The sequence below is a fragment of the Hemitrygon akajei genome, chromosome 16 (genome assembly GCF_048418815.1).
Source record: "Hemitrygon akajei chromosome 16, sHemAka1.3, whole genome shotgun sequence".
NCBI lineage: Eukaryota > Metazoa > Chordata > Chondrichthyes > Myliobatiformes > Dasyatidae > Hemitrygon > Hemitrygon akajei.
Window position 1 is genome coordinate 94,014,726 of NC_133139.1, and position 16,214 is coordinate 94,030,939.

At 40.5% G+C, this 16,214-nt stretch overlaps 1 protein-coding gene across 1 annotated transcript in view; it reads left to right on the forward strand.

Annotated features, from left to right (window-relative positions):
- LOC140740300 (complement C3-like) overlaps window positions 1-16,214 on the forward strand; it is a 250,059-nt gene that overhangs the window by 28,341 nt on the left and 205,504 nt on the right. Inside the window, exons 6-8 of the mRNA XM_073069454.1 lie at window positions 556-638; window positions 1,818-1,905; window positions 7,409-7,511. Coding sequence (XP_072925555.1) covers window positions 556-638; window positions 1,818-1,905; window positions 7,409-7,511 — 274 coding nt within the window. The remainder of the gene's footprint in view (window positions 1-555; window positions 639-1,817; window positions 1,906-7,408; window positions 7,512-16,214) is intronic.

Sequence of the window (16,214 nt, forward strand, 5' to 3'; positions counted from 1 at the left end):
CTCAGTAACAGTGACCATAAAACTAATATTTAAATATCCTCTCCTGATTTGTGTGCTATCTAATTCTTAACTTCTAGGTTTTCAGTTCAAAATCAAATTACATATAACACAAGTTCCCCAAGGTAACGTTAAGACTACTGTGCTTGTCTTCTTTTTCCCAATCCACTCCTACACCTTGAATTGGACAGTCCCAATAATGAATTTATTTTGCCAAAGACTTTTTGAATTTTGGCCATTTCCTGTGTATTTCAGGCAGAAGTGGTTTGTTATTGAGTCAAAATATCCTGTCCCAATTTTCCCAAGCTGAGTTTCACCTTGTCAGCTGAAGTTAATGTGTCCAATAATCTTAGTGTGTTCCAGACCTGTTTTCTAAGCTATTTGTGCACCTTTTAGAATATCTCACAGTAAGTCATTATAGTAGTGAAGAGAGGTTTTTTATTGATTTTCAAGGAGAAAATATTTTTATTAGAAGTTGATCTGTTAACCACAAATATTCAAAAGCTTGGCAAAAATTTTTGTATAATTCAATGGTTTAATATCAGATATATTTTGCAGTATTGGAATATGGAAGATTTCTGCAAGTTACAAAGATGCCCCCGAAGCAAATTTCACAACTCAATTTGAAGTGAAAGAATATGGTGAGAGAAATTAAATATTGTATTTAAATATTGTGAATGAAATTAAAGCTAAAAGTTTCCTGTGATAGAAAGATTATAGCTGACATGAAATCCAGAGGAAAATGTTTTTGTGTGAGATGTTGTTTCTACTTTGATATGACTTCTGCCAATTGCATGTTAAAGCAAGTATTTTGGATGATAGTATATAATTCAGTTCTTAATGTTCCAGTAGGTCCTTTCCTCCCTACTCTACAAATGCCCCATCTTTTGACATCCACCAGCAAGATTCAAGCAAGCAGCACATCTATGAGATGGAAGTGATAACTTTATTCACATTGCAGAAAGCTGAACAAGAGCACCAACAGTTCTTTTACAATGCTGGTGCCTTAAACTCGCTTTAAAACTTTCTGCTGTAACAATACCCAGATCAGTGCAGGGATCCCAACCTAAGAAGGTCACATGTAATTACTTCCAATTAATCTGCTCTCCTTGGAGGGTGGTGTAATTGCAACCTATAAATTTAACCCACCATAGCACCATAGTTTTCTTCAGCTCTCTACCCCTCTGAGGTATCTTCATTCTTCCAACATCCACTTCTTTAATGTCTATAAATGCGATTGTTCCACTAATTGATGGTCAATCCTTCACCTGCCAAGACCCCAATTTCTGCAGTTTCTTCTTTAAACATTTCTACATTATTTTTTGGGACACCCTTTGTATCTCCAGCTTGACCAACCCTTTGTCACATGCATCAATATATTCTAATGCAAAATAGCACAAATGGTGGACATCTAAAATAAAAACCAAGTTTTGGAAATACTCAGCAGGTCAAACAGCAATTACGGAGAGATTAAAATGTTTCAAATTGATGATCTTCCTCTAAAATTGGAATAGTGTCTAATTTATTGAGTATCTCTTAGTTATGTTTGCTTTTAATTCTAGTAACTCTTAAGTGTTTTAGCATACAAGATTGCATTATTGAGATCCAAATGGAGCCATTTTGCTAAATTAAAGGCAACATTTAAATGGAATCTGAATTAATCACAGGTTGTAATTTTTGCACCCACAAGAGTAATTAATCCATTTGTTATAAAGAGTTTTGAGGATGGCATGATAAGAAGTGATACAGATTTTCATTGTCTAAGTCCTTTGCATTGTTCATGGGGTTAAACATTATTGTTTTTGTTCTATTTTCATCAGTGTTGCCAAGCTTTGAAGTTACCTTGGCTTCACAACAGCCCTTTTTCTATGTTGATGACCTGGAATTGGATGTTACAGTCACTGCAAGGTTGGTATTGTCTTCTATCAGAAAATGGGATTTTTAGATAAATTGCAAGAGAGCTGTTGGCGTCACTTGTGCAGATTTTGGGTGTAGTGTTACTCTCATTTCTGCATTGATTTAAATAACATATGGAAATTGCAGTGGAGCTGTGTGCTGGCCAGTGTTGAATTGGAACCTGAATAAACCACTATTTTATTTCAAGGGCATACTTGTTTGAGGTAGTGAGTGAGAGAGTGTCATACAGGTAGGGAGCCATTTGAAATCTGTAAGTCTCATCAGGAGTGAGTTTTATTTGAATTAACAAAAAGAAAGGAAGTATAAGCAGAGCAGCCATTGAATAGGATGTTTTGGCAGATGAATGTGTGGCTGAGTAATTAGTGCTGGGGCAGGGTTTCAGATTTCTGTGTGATTAGGATCTCTTCTGGGGAAGTTTTGCCCTGTACAAAAAGGACAGTTTATATCTTAGGCCTTGGGAACAAATATCCTTGCAGGCAGATTTGCTAGAGCTGTTGGAGAAGGTTTAAACTAATTTGACATGGGAGTGGGAACCTGAGTGATGGGGCTGAGGATAGGACAATTGCTATATAAGTAGATGCAGTGTGTAGTGAGGCTGATGATAGGGCGAAATTGGTATGAGTTGAAGTGTAACATGGAGGTAAAATTAAAAAGGTGATGAATAAAGGACTAAATATCTTTGAACGGACACAGTATATGGAATAAGGTCGATAATCTTGTAGCGCAATTAGAGATTTCCAGTGTGCATCACTGAGTCGTGGCTGAAAGAAGATCACAGTTGGGAGCTTAACATTCAAGGATGCATCTTGTATTGAAAGGACAGTCTCTGTTGGTAAAAAAAATTAAATCAAAATCTTAGAAAGAGGGGCATATGATCTGAAGATATAGAACCTTTGTGGGTAGAGTTAAGAAACTTCAAGGGTAAAAAGACCCTGATGGGAATTATATACAGGCCTCCAAATCATAGCCAAGATGCAGGATACAAATTACAATGGGAGATAGAAAAAGCATGTAAACAGGGTAATGTTACCATGGTGATGGGGGATTTCAGTTTGCTGGTAAGTCAGGTTGGTGAGGGTAGATTGTGAAAATCAAGTTGAATCAAGAGAGGGAATTTGTAGAATGCCCATGAGATGGCATTTTAGAGCAGCTTGTGGTTGAGCCCAGATGTAGAACCATAGAACATTACAGCACAGAAACAGGCCTTTTGGCCCTTCTTGGCTGTGCAGAACCATTTTTCTGCCTAGTCCCACTGACCTGCACCTGGGCTTTATCCCTCCAAACCCCTCTCATCCATATACCTGTCCAAGTTTTTCTTAAATGTCAAAAGTGAGCCCGCATTCACCACTTCATCTGGCAGCTCATTCCACACTCCCACCACTCTCTGCATGAAGAAGCTCCCCCCCCCCCATGTTCCCTTTAAACTTTTCCCCCTTCACCCTTAACCCATGACCTCTGTTTTATTTCTCTCCCCTAGCCTCAGTGGAAAAAGCCTGCTTGCATTCACTCTATCTATACCCATCTATACATATGAAGTCCATGTGGTAAGGCAATTCTAGTTTGAGTGTTATGTAATGAACCAGAACTGATTAGAGAACTTAAGGTGAAGGAACCATTAGGAGCCAGTGATTATAAAATGATAGAATTCACCCTGTAGTTGGAGATGAAGAAGACAAAGTCAGGTGTATCAGTATTATCAGCCCATCATCCACTCTGTGATTTCATCATGGCTGATGTTAGATCCTATTCAATCCCATACACCTGCCCTCTCACCATATCCCTTGATGCCCCAACCAATCAGGAATCTATCAACTTCTGCTTTGAATATACCAACAGACCTAGCCTCCACTGCATCTGTGGCAGAGCATTCCAGATTCACCACACTTCGGCAAAAAAAAAATTGCTTACTTCTATTCTAAAAGGTCTTCCCTCAATTTTGATGTTGTGTCCTCTAGTTCGGGATTCCTTCACCAGAGGAAACATCCTCTCCACATCCACCTTATCTAATCCTTTCAACATTCAGTAAGTTTTGATGAGATCCCCACACATTCTTCTAAATTCCAATGAGTATGGACCCAAAGCCACCAAACACACCCTGTATGTTAACCCCATTCACTCCTGCAGTCATCCTCGTGAACCTCCTCTGGACTCTCTCCAATGACAATACATCCTTTCTGAGATAAGGGGCCCAAATCTGTTGACAACACTCCAAGTACAGCCTGACTAGTGTCTTATAAAGCTTCAGCATTATCTCCTTTTTTTTTAGATATTCTATTCCCCTTGAAATAAATGCCAACATTGCATTTGCCTTCTTTACCACAGACTCAACCTGTAAATTAACCTTTTGGAAGTCTTGCATGGGAACTCCCACGCACCTTTGCACCGCTGACGTTTCAATTTTTTCCCTATTTAGGTAATAGTCTGCATTATTGTTCCTTTTACCAAAATGCATTGTCATTTATTTCCCAACCCTGTATTCCATCTGCCACATTTTTGTCAATTCTTCCAATTTGTCAACCTGCTGCATTTGCATTGCTTCCTCAGCATTACCTACCCCTCCACCCATTTTCATATCATCCGAAAACTTTGCCACAAGGCCATCAATTCCATTATCTAAATCATTGGCAAACATTGTGAGAAGTAGCAGTCCCAACACTGACCCTTGAGGAAAACCATTAGCACTGGCAGCCAACCAGAAAAGGCCCCCTTTATTCCCATTCACTGCCTCCTGCCTGTCAGCCATTCTTTTATCCATACAAGTATATTTCCTGTAGCACCATAGGATTTTATTTTGTTAAACAGGCTCATGTGAGGCACCTTATCAAATGCCTTCTGAAAATCTAAGTAAATTACATCCACTGCCTTTTCTTTGTCCACCCTACTTATTACTTCCTCGAAGAATTCTAACAGATTTGTCAGGTAAGATTTCCCTTTACAGAAGCCATGCTGACTTTGACTTATTTTATCATTAGTTTCCAAGTACCCCAAAACCTTGTCCCTAATAAGGGACTCCAACACTTTCCCAACCACTAAAGTTAGGCTAACTGCCCTATGATTTCCTCCCTTTTGTCTTCCTCCATTCTTAAAGAGTGGAGTGATATCTGGAATTTCTGATCCTCCACGACCTTGCCAAAATTAAGTGATTCTTGAATGATCAGGACCAATGCATCTGTCATCTCTTCAGCAACCTCTTTCAAGACTCTGGGATATAGTCCATCTGGTCCAGGTGACTTATCCATGTCAACACCTTTCAGTTTGCCTAGCAGTTTTTCCTTTGTAATAGCAATGACACTCACTCCTGCTCCCTGACAGTCACAGACCTCTGGCATACAGCTAGTGTCTTCCACAGTAAAGACTGAATCAAGGTACTTATTAAGTTTATCTACCATTTCTTTATCCCCCATTACTACCTCACCATCATCATTTCCCAGTGGTCCAATATCAATTCTCACCTCCCTTTTACTCTTTATATAACTGAAAAATACTTATAGTATCCTGCTTTATATTATTGGCTAGTTTGCCCTCATATGTCATCTTTTCCCTTGCGGGTCTTTTTAGTTGCCTTTTGTTGAATTTTTTAAAATTCCCAGTCAGGTAACTTCCCACTCACTTTTGCTACCTAATATGCCCTTTCCTTGGCTTTATGCAGTCCTTAACTTCCCTTGCCAGCTACAGTTGCCTAGCCCTGCCATTTAAGAACTTCTTCTGTGGGACAGATCTATCCCTGCATCTTGTGAACTATTCCCAGAAACTTCAGCCAGCTCTGGTTCTGCCATCATACCTGCCAGTATCCCCCTCCAATCCAACTGGGCAAGCTCTTCTCTCATGCCTTTGTAATTCACTTAATTCCATTGCAATACTGATACATCTGACTTACGCTTTCCCTCTCAAATTGCATTATAAATTCAATCATATTGTGATCTCTGCCTCCAAAGGGTTCCTTTACATTAAGCTAATTAATAAAATCTGAATTTTAAACCACACCCAGTCTAAGATAGTCTTTCCCTGAGTAGGCTCAAGCACAAACTGTTCTAAAAAGCCACCTCATAGGCATTCAGTAAATTCCCTCTTGCAATCCGACACCAATCTGATTTTCCCAATCCTCTTGCAAATCCTCTTGTATATTGAAGTCAACCATTTTAATTGTGACATTACCCTTATTACATACTGTCTTGCTCCCTTTGCAATGTCAACTCTACATCTTGGCTACTATTTGGAGGCCTATATATGATTCCTATATTGGTTTTTTTACCCTTGCAGTTTCTTAACTTCACCCACAAAGATTCACTATTCTCTGACCCTATGCCACCTCTTTCTAAAGATGCAATTCCATCTCATACCAAGAGAGTCATACCACCAGTATGCCTTCCTGCCTGTCTTTTCGATACAATCTATATACTTTGATGTTAAAATCTTAACTGTGACCTTCTTTCAGGCACATCTCAGTGATGCCCACAACGTCATACAGACCAATCTCTAAATGTGCCATGAGTTCGTCCACCTTATTCCGAATGTTATGTAAATTTAAATACAGCACCTTCATCCTGCAGTCTTCACCCTTATTATGGTGGCGTAAAGGAAATCACAGGGGCATGAAAGAAAAACTGACCAAAGTTAACTGGAAGGGGACACTAACAGGGGTAATGGCAGAACGGCAGCACCTGGAGTTTTGGGGGATTTTCAGAATGTACAGGATAGATACATCCCAAAGATGAAGTAGTATTTTAAAGGGAGCATGAGGCAGCTGTGGCTGACAAGGGAAGTTAAAGACAGCATAAAAGTCAAAGACGAGACATATAATACAGTATAACAAAAATTAGTGGGATCTTAGAGGATTAGGAAGCTTTTAAAAACCACTGAAGGCAACTAAAAATCATAAGGATAAAAAAGATGAAATATAAAGGTAAATTAGCTAATAATATAAAAGAGGATACAAAAAGTTTTTTCAAATATGCCATGAGTGGATATTAGTCCAGTGGAAAATGATGCAAGTGAGGCTGGGCAAAGGAGTGGCAGACAAATTTAGTAAGTACTTTGCAACAGTAGAATGAATATGTGTGTCAATCCAGAGGAAGGTCAGGTGAAATGATTTTGCTGAATGATCCCTAGCTCAGAACGAATGTTTCAGCTTCTAGATTTGTTGCACTTGTTCCTTTGAGATAAAGAAGATTGAGAGGAGATATGACAGATGGTTCAAAATCAACATCAGTTTAGATTACTTAGGGAGAGGAAAGCTGTTCCCATCAAGGGATGATTCAAAGACTGGGGAATTGATTTAAAACCCTGGATAAATGATACAAGGGGGATATGAGAGAATCTTAGAGGAATATTCTGACAGGCAACAGTGTTTTCTAAAGAAAATTGAATAAGCTGTTCAGCGAATTATTTTTTAAAAGAATTGGACATGAGAATGAAAAGATTTCTGTGCTGTGACAATTCCAAACATCAACCATTTGCTTTGGAGGCATTTTATTCCTGGTCTTATTCATTACAGATACACTTACGGAAAAAATGTTGAAGGTCGAGCCTTTATTCTGTTTGGAATATTGAAAGATGGTGAAAGAATAAGCATTGCAAATTCACTTCAAACAGTGTCTGTAAGTAGGATCTGTAAAGTTTTGCAGAACTTTCAAAATCTGCAAGTTCTAATCTTATCATATGCTCATTATATTCCAAGTTCATTCCAACTCACCCAAGGTCACAGAGAAATTGCTTAACATAAATAATCTTAGAAAACTAACAGCTATCTTTGCAAGGAGTCATTTTAATATTGAAGACTGGATATTTTCCACAAGTTAATTATTTTGTGTGATTAAAAAAATTAGATGCTGTTTTAAATATTGTGTTGTTCCAATGCTGTGTTGTAGTTTTTGGCTGTGACAGTTGTAAAGATGAGTTTTCAAAAAGTTTGGCTCTGTCATCAATGAGTGCGGAAGTGCTGACCTTAAGGCTCAGAACAGCAAGGGGGAAGAGGAGACTCTGCAAGAAAACAAGCTGTCAATGAAAATTCAGAAGAGCTTTCTTCTGCAGGGATTTTTCATCAAAGTGATACTTTCTCTGCTTTTGTGTCACCTAGCAGGTTACAAGTTAGTTATTGATCAGTGTTAGTTTACAGTATTACAATACAGAATGAGTTTGTTCAGTCCAATCAATCTGTATCACTCTTATGAAGGACAATTCATTTCATATCATTTGTCTTCTACTTTCCCCTATATGTAGGCAATGGTTTGGAGATGCAAGAAGGTGTCTAAGTGTATATTTTCTCCAATTAGTTATTTACCAGTACCCTTCTGAAAGCTGCAAACTACATTCTTCACCATGTCGAGTAGTAGATCCAAGCCATTCATTTTGGCATATTACCTTAAATAACTCTCTTTGGATTGTTGATGATTTAGATCAATCTTAACACTTTGTAATTCAGAACAATTCCATCCATTCTCTTCTTTGCCTTGAAAATGAGAAAAAAAACAACTACAGATGCTAGACAGAGAGGAAAAATGGATCAGTCATGATGAAATGGCAGAGCAGATTCGATGGGCCAAATGACCCAATTCTGCTCCTGTGTCTTATTGTCTTATGGTCTTATCTCTTAAATAAGATGGAAACACTCAGCAGGTCAGGGCGCGAATCTGGAAAGAGAAACAGTTAATGTTTCAAATTGTAGATGTTTTGTTGGAACAGACACAATGAGAAACCAAGTTGATTATAAGTTTAAAAAGAGGCTGAGAGAGAGATAATGAGGACAAAGGGTTGGCCACTGATAGAGTGGAGCCACTTTTGCCCAGATGATACCACTGTTTATAGGCTGCCATGTATCACCTTGAAAATAAGGTACAGATCTTCAGGCTTACATTGGGCTTCACTCTAAAAGAATAGAAGCCACAGACAGATAGAAGGGGGATATAGAGTTAAAATGTCAGGAAACTGGAACCTCAGCATCACCTTTATGTACAGAATATAGGAATTCTGCAAAGAAGCTGCTTGGTCTGTATTTGGTTTCACAAGCATTCATAAAACCAAATCCTGTACACCAAATGAAATGCCACCAGACCGGAAGAAATGCAATGTTGCAAAGATGAACTACAGCAGGTTTAAATCAATTGGTATGGTTAGGGCAATTGAATATTTCTATATATGTCTTGGTGTTCACAACTACTCAATGAAATTTGGGCCACTAAGTGAGAGGTTTTGAAAAGATGAAAATGTTGATAGTTTTGCATTTAAAAAACAGTGTTAGACAGTTTCTAGGGTACCATTAAGAAGGCTACTTGTGCGAGCAGCTCCAATGGAAATCAAATATTCCCATTTTAGACTGCCACGGCTGAAAATCATGGCTACATCTATGGACTATACAGCAAGAAACATAATTTTTTTTTTAGTTTTTTTAATACATTTTCTACATCGCTACAGATAGAAAAAAAAAACCAAATCAAAATGAAGAACATTAATACAGTGCAAAAATAAACATACAATAATAATATAATACAAAAAAAGATAATTGAGAAAGCACCCAAATTGAAGACATGTAAAATTAGTATCCTCCCCAAGCCCCGCAACAAAAAAAAACTCCAGACCAACCACAACACAATATAGAGAATATAAATCAGGACAATCAAACCCCCAAAACTGTAAATACACTTAAAAACAGAAGATATTAATGCCTACTACCAAAAAAAAAGGAGCTGAAAGCAAGGGACTGAAAAAAAAAACCTTAGTTAAGAGGAAGGTTATGAAAGTACTCAATAAAAGATCCCCAGACCTTATGGAACTTTATATCCGAATTAAGAACTGAATAATTAATTTTTTCAAGGTCTAAGCAGGACATAATATCATTAAGCCATTGAGCATGCGTGGGCGGGGCAACATCTCTCCATCTAAGGAGGCCTTAGATTGTTCATAGAGCCCATATGTCTAAATCTAAGCTATCTCGATTTTACCCTAATATTAGTCCTCTTTGTGATAAATGCAAAAGGGGCGAGGCCTCTCTTATTCATATGTACTGGTTCTGTCCTAGCTTGGAGAAATTTTGGAAAGATGTCTTCATAACTTTATCTTATATTCTGAATCACCACCTAGAACCTAACCCTTTAATTGCTTTGTTTGGTTTTTTGGGTGAGACAGATTTACGTTTGAGTTCGACTAAGTGTCGAATATTATCTTTTGCTTCTCTCCTGGCTAGACGTTTAATCCTCCTTAGATGAAGAAACATAATTTTAAGGTGATTATAAAACCTATCTCTATCCAAAGTCAATGAAACTTGAACAGACTCTGGTTGCTGATGCAGTTCCCCTTAAAGACCATGGAAGAGAAGATGCCATGCAGTTTAACAGTTCATTTAAGGAAGCATGGCTTTCGACTCCCAATACCAACTATCCTGCTGACAAATGTACAGTCTCCGGTAAATAAAATTGAAAATCTCAGAGCAAGAGTGCTGTACTAGAGTGACATTAAAAGGGATAGAGAGGGGGGAAAGAGGGGAGGAAAGGTGGCATTACTGGTCAGGGATACTATTACAGCTGCAGAAAGGGTGGGTAATGTAGCAGGATCCTCTACATTGAGTCAGTATGGGTGGAAGTCAGGAACAGGAAGGGAGCAGTTACTCTGCTGGGGGTATTCCAATAGGCCCCCTGGTAGCAGCAGAGATACCGAGGAGCAGATTGGGAGGCAGATTTTGGAAAGATGCAAAAATAACAGGGTTGTTATCATAGGTGACTTTAACTTCCCTAATATTGATTGACACTTGATTAGTTCCAAGGGTTTAGATGGAGCAGAGTTTGTTAAGTGTGTCCAGGATGGATTCCTGTCACAGTATGTTGACAGGCCGACTAGGGGGAATGCCATACTAGATCTAGTATTATGTAACGAACCGGGTCAGGTCACAGATCTGTCAGTGAGTGAGCATCTGGGGGACAATGATCACCGCTCCCTGAGCTTTAGCATTATCATGGAGAAGAATAGAATCAGAGAGGACAGGAAAATTTTTAATTGGGGAAGGGCAAATTATGAGGCTATAAGGCTAGAACTTGTGGGTGTGAATTGGGATGATGTTTTTGCAGGGAAATGTACTATGGACATGTGGTCGATGTTTAAGGATCTCTTGCAGGATGTTAGGGATAAATTTGTCCCGGTGAGGAAGATAAAGAATGGTAGAGTGAAGGAACCATGGGTGACAAGTGAAGTGGAAAATCTAGTCAGGTGGAAGAAGGCAGCATATATGAGGTTTAGGAAGCAAGGATTAGATGGGTCTATTGACAATAGACAATAGAAAGTAGGTGCAGGAGTAGGCCATTCGGCCCTTCTAGCCAGCACTGCCAATCACTGTGATCATGGCTGATCATACACAATCAGTACCCCGTTCCTGCCCTCTCCCCATATCCCTTGACCCCGCTATCTATAAGAGCTCTATCTAACTCTCTCTTGAATGCATCCAGAGACTTGGCCTCCACTGCCTTCTGGGGCAGAGCATTCCACATATCCACCACTCTCTGGGTGTAAAAGTTTTTCCGCATCTCTGTTCTAAATGGCCTACCCCTTATTCTTAAACTGTGGCCTCTAGTTCTGGACTCACCCATCAGCAGGAACATGCTTCCTGCCTCCAGTGTGTCCAATCCCTTAATAATCTTATATGTTTCAATCAGATCCCCTCTCATCTTTCTAAATTCCAGTGTATACAAGCCCAGTTGCTCCAAACTTTCAACATATGACAGTCCCGCCATTCTGGGAATTAACCTTGTGAACCTACGCTGCACTCCCTCAGTAGCAAGAATGTCCTTCCTCAAATTTGGAGACCAAAACTGCACACAATACTCCAGGTGGGGTCTCACCAGGGCCCTGTACAGCTGCAGAAGGACCTCTTTACTCCTATACTCAATTCCTCTTGTTATAAAGGCCAGCATGCCATTAGCTTTCTTCACTGCCTGCTGTTGTACCTGCATGCTTGCTTTCATTGACTGATGTACAAGAACACCTAGATCTCATTGTACTTCCCCTTTTCCTAACTTGACTCCATTTAGATAGTAATCTGCCTTCCTGTTCTTGCCACCAAAGTGGATAACCTCACATTTATCCACATTAAACTGCATCTGCCATACATTTGCCCAATCACCCAACCTGTCCAAGTCACCCTGCATTCTCATAACATCCTCCTGACATTTCACACTGCCACCCAGCTTTGTGTCATCAGCAAATTTGCTAATGTTACTTTTAATCCCTTCATCTAAATCATTAATATATATTGTGAACAGCTGCGGTCCCAGCACCGAACCTTGCGGTACCCCACAGGTCACAGCCTGTCATTCCGAAAGGGACCCGTTAATCGCTACTCTTTGTTTCCTGTCAGCCAGCCAATTTTCAATCCATGTCAGTACTCTGCCCCCAATACTATGTGCCCTAATTTTGCCCACTAATCTGCTATGTGGGACTTTATCAAAAGCTTTCTGGAAGACCAGGTACACTACATCCACTGGCTCTCTCTTGTCCATTTTCATAGTTACATCCTCAAAAAACTCCAGAAGATTAGACAAGCATGATTTTCCCTTCATAAATCCATGCTGACTCAGACTGATCCTTCTACTGCTATCCAAATGTGTCATAATTTCCTCTTTTATAATTGACTCCAGCATCTTTCCCACCACTGATGTCAGGCTAACTGGTCTATAATTCCCTGCTTTCTCTCTCCCTCCTTTCTTGAAAAGTGGGACAACATTAGCCACACTCCAATCAGCAGGAACTGTTCCTGAATCTATAGAACATTGGAAAATGATCACCAATGCGTCCACGATTTCTAGAGCCACCTCCTTAAGTACCCTGGGATGCAGACCATCAGGTCCCGGGGACTTATCAGCCTTCAGGCTCAACAGTCTATCCAACACCGTTTCTTGCCTAATATAAGTTTCCTTCAGTTCATCCTTTACCCTAGTTCCTTTGGCCACTATTACATCTGGGAGATTGTTTGTGTCTTCCCTAGTGAAGACAGATCCAAAGTACCTGTTCAACTCATCTGCCATTTTCTTGTTCCCCATAATAAATTCACCCGTTTCTGTCTTCAATGGCCCAATTTTGGTCTTAACTATTTCTTTGCTATTCACATACCTAAAGAAGCTTTTACTATCTTCCTTTATATTCTTGGCTAGTTTACCTTTGTACCTCATTTTTTCTTGGCGTATTGCCTTTTTTGTTATCTTCTGTTGCTCTTTAAAAGCTTCCCAGTCCTCCGGTTTCCTGCTCATCTTTGCTATGTTATATTTCTTCTCTTTTATTTTTATACTGCCCTTTACTTTCCTCGGAAGCCACGGCCGCCCCTTACTCCCCTTAGGATCTTTCTTCCTCTTTGAAATGAACCAATCCTGCACCTTCTGCATTATTCCCAGAAATACCTGCCATTGTTGTTACACTGTCTTCCCTGCTAGGGTATTGTTCCATTAAACTTTGGCCAGCTCCTCCCTCATAGCTCCATAGTTCCCTTTGTTCATACTGACACATCTGATTTTCCCTTCTCCTTCTCAAATTGTAGGTTAAAACATATCATATTATGGTCACTACCTCCTAATGGTTCCTTTACTTCCAGGTCCCTGATCAAATCCGGTTCATTGCACAACAATAAATCTAGACTTGCCTTCTCCCTGGTAGGCTCCAGTACAATCTGTTCTAAGAATCCATCTCGAAGGCACTCCACAAACTCCCTTTCTTGCGGCCCAGTACCATTCTGATTCTCCCTGTCTACCTGCATGTTGAAATCCCCCATGACAACTGTATCATTACCTTTGCGACATGCCAATTTTAACCCTTCATGCAACTTACACCCTACATCCAGACTGCTGTTTGGGGGCCTGTAGGTAACTCCCATTAGGGTCTTTCTACCCTTAGAATTTCTCAGTTCTATCCATACTGACTCTACATCCCCTGATTCTATGTCCCCCTCGCAAGGGACTGAATATCATTCCTCACCAACAGAGCCACCCCACCCCCTCTGCCAGTCAGTCTGTCCTTTCGATAAGATGTATATCCTTGAATATTCATTTCCCAGGCTCTGTCCGCTTGAAGCCATGTCTCTGCTATTCCCACAACATCGTACTTGCCAATTTCCAACTGAGCCTCAAGCTCATCTACTTTATTCCTTATACTTCGTGCATTCATATATACTTTTAATTCGTTACTCCCCTCTCCTTTCATATCAATTCCTATTTCACTTGGCCATACTGTATGATCTCTTCTTGAGCTTTCTACTCCATTGATTCTGTTGTCCTTTTTAACTTTTCTTATTTTCACTTTCCCTTTAACTCCATCCTTATATTTCCAGTTCATTTCCTCCCCCCCACTACTTAGTTTAAACACATCTGTGTTGCAGTGGCAAACCTGTCTGCCAGAATGCTGGTTCCCCGCCTATTAAAGTGCAACCCGTCCCTTTTGTACACTTCATCCCTACCCCAAAACAGATCCCAGTGGTCCAAGAATGTAAATCCATGCTTCCTGCACCAGTTTCTCAGCCACACATTCAGATCCATTATCTCCCTGTTCCTGCCCTCTCCAGTACGAGGAACTGGAAGCAAACCAGAGATAACCACCCTGGAAGTCCTGCTTTTCAGCCTTCTTCCAAGTTCTCTGAAGTCCCGCTGCAGAATGTCCTTCCCCTTCTTCCCGATGTCATTTGTGGAATTTGTGTCACTGAGGAATATAGGGTAGCAAGAAAGGAGCTTAAGAAGGGGCTGAGAAGAGCAAGAAGGGGGCATGAGAAGGCCTTGGCAAGTAGGGTAAAGGAAAACCCCAAGGCATTCTTCAATTATGTGAAGAACAAAAGGGTGACAGGACTGAAGGTAGGACTGATTAGAGATAAAAGTGGGAAGATGTGCCTGGAGGTTGTGGAAGTGAACGAGGTCCTCAGTGAATACTTCTCTTCGGTATTCACCACTGAGAGGGAACTTGATGACGGTGAGGACAATATGAGTGAGGTTGATGTTCTGGAGCATGTTGATATTAAGGGAGAGGAGGTGTTGGAGTTGTTAAAATACATTAGGATGGTTAAGTCCCCGGAGCCTGATGGAATATTCCCCAGGCTGCTCCACGAGGCAAGGGAAGAGATTGCTGAACCCCTGGCTAGGATCTTTATGTCCTCGTTGTCCACAGGAATGGTACTGGAGGATTGGAGGAAGGCGAATGTTGTCCCCTTGTTCAAAAAAGGTAGTATGGATAGTCCAGGTAATTATAGACCAGTGAGCCTTATGTCTGTGGTGGGAAAGCTGTTGGAAAAAATTCTTAGAGATAGGATCTATGGGCATTTAGAGAATCATGGTCTGATCAGGGACAGTCAGCATGGTTTTGTGAAGGCAGATTGTGCCTAACAAGCCTGATAGAGTTCTTTGAGGAGGTGACCAGGCATATAGATGAGGGTAATGCAGTAGATGTGATCTACATGGGTTTTAGTAAAGCATTTGACAAGGTTCCACATGGTAGGCTTATTCAGAAAGTCAGGAGGCATGGGATCCAGGGAAGCTTAGCCAGGTGGATTCAGAATTGGCTTGCCTGCAGAAGACAGAGGGTCATAGCGGAGGGAGTACATTCAGATTGGAGGGTTGTGACTAGTGGTGTCCTACAAGGATCTGTTCTGGGACCTCTACTTTTTGTGATTTTTATTAATGACCCAGATGGGTAGAAGGGTGGGTTGGCAAGTTTGCAGATGACACAAACGTTGGTGGTGTTGCAGATAGTGTAGAGGATTGTCGAAGATTGCAGAGAGACATCGATAGGATGCAGAAGTGGGCTGAGAAGTGGCAGATGGAGTTCAACCCGGAGAAGTGTGAGTTGGTACACTTTGGAAGGACAAACTCCAAGGCAGAGTACAAAGTAAATGGCAGGATACTTGGTAGTGTGGAAGAACAGAGGGATTTGGGGGTACATGTCCACAGGTCCCCGAAAGTTGCCTCACAGGTAGATAGGGTAGTTAAGAAAGCTTATGGGGTGTTAGCTTTCATAAGTCGAGGGATAGAGTTTAAGAGACACGATGTAATGATGCAACTCTATAAAACTCTAGTTAGGCCACACTTGGAGTACTGTGTCCAGTTCTGGTCGCCTCAGTATAGGAAGGATGTGGAAGCATTGGAAAGGGTACAGAGGAGATTTACCAGGATGCTGCCCGGTTTAGAGAGTATAGATTATGATCGGAGATTAAGGAAGCTAGGGCTTTACTCTTTGGAGAGAAGGTGGATGAGAGAAGACCTGATAGAGGTGTACAAGATATTAAGAGGAATAGACAGAGGGGACAGCCAGCGCCTCTTTCCCAGGGCACCACTGCTCAGTACAAGAGG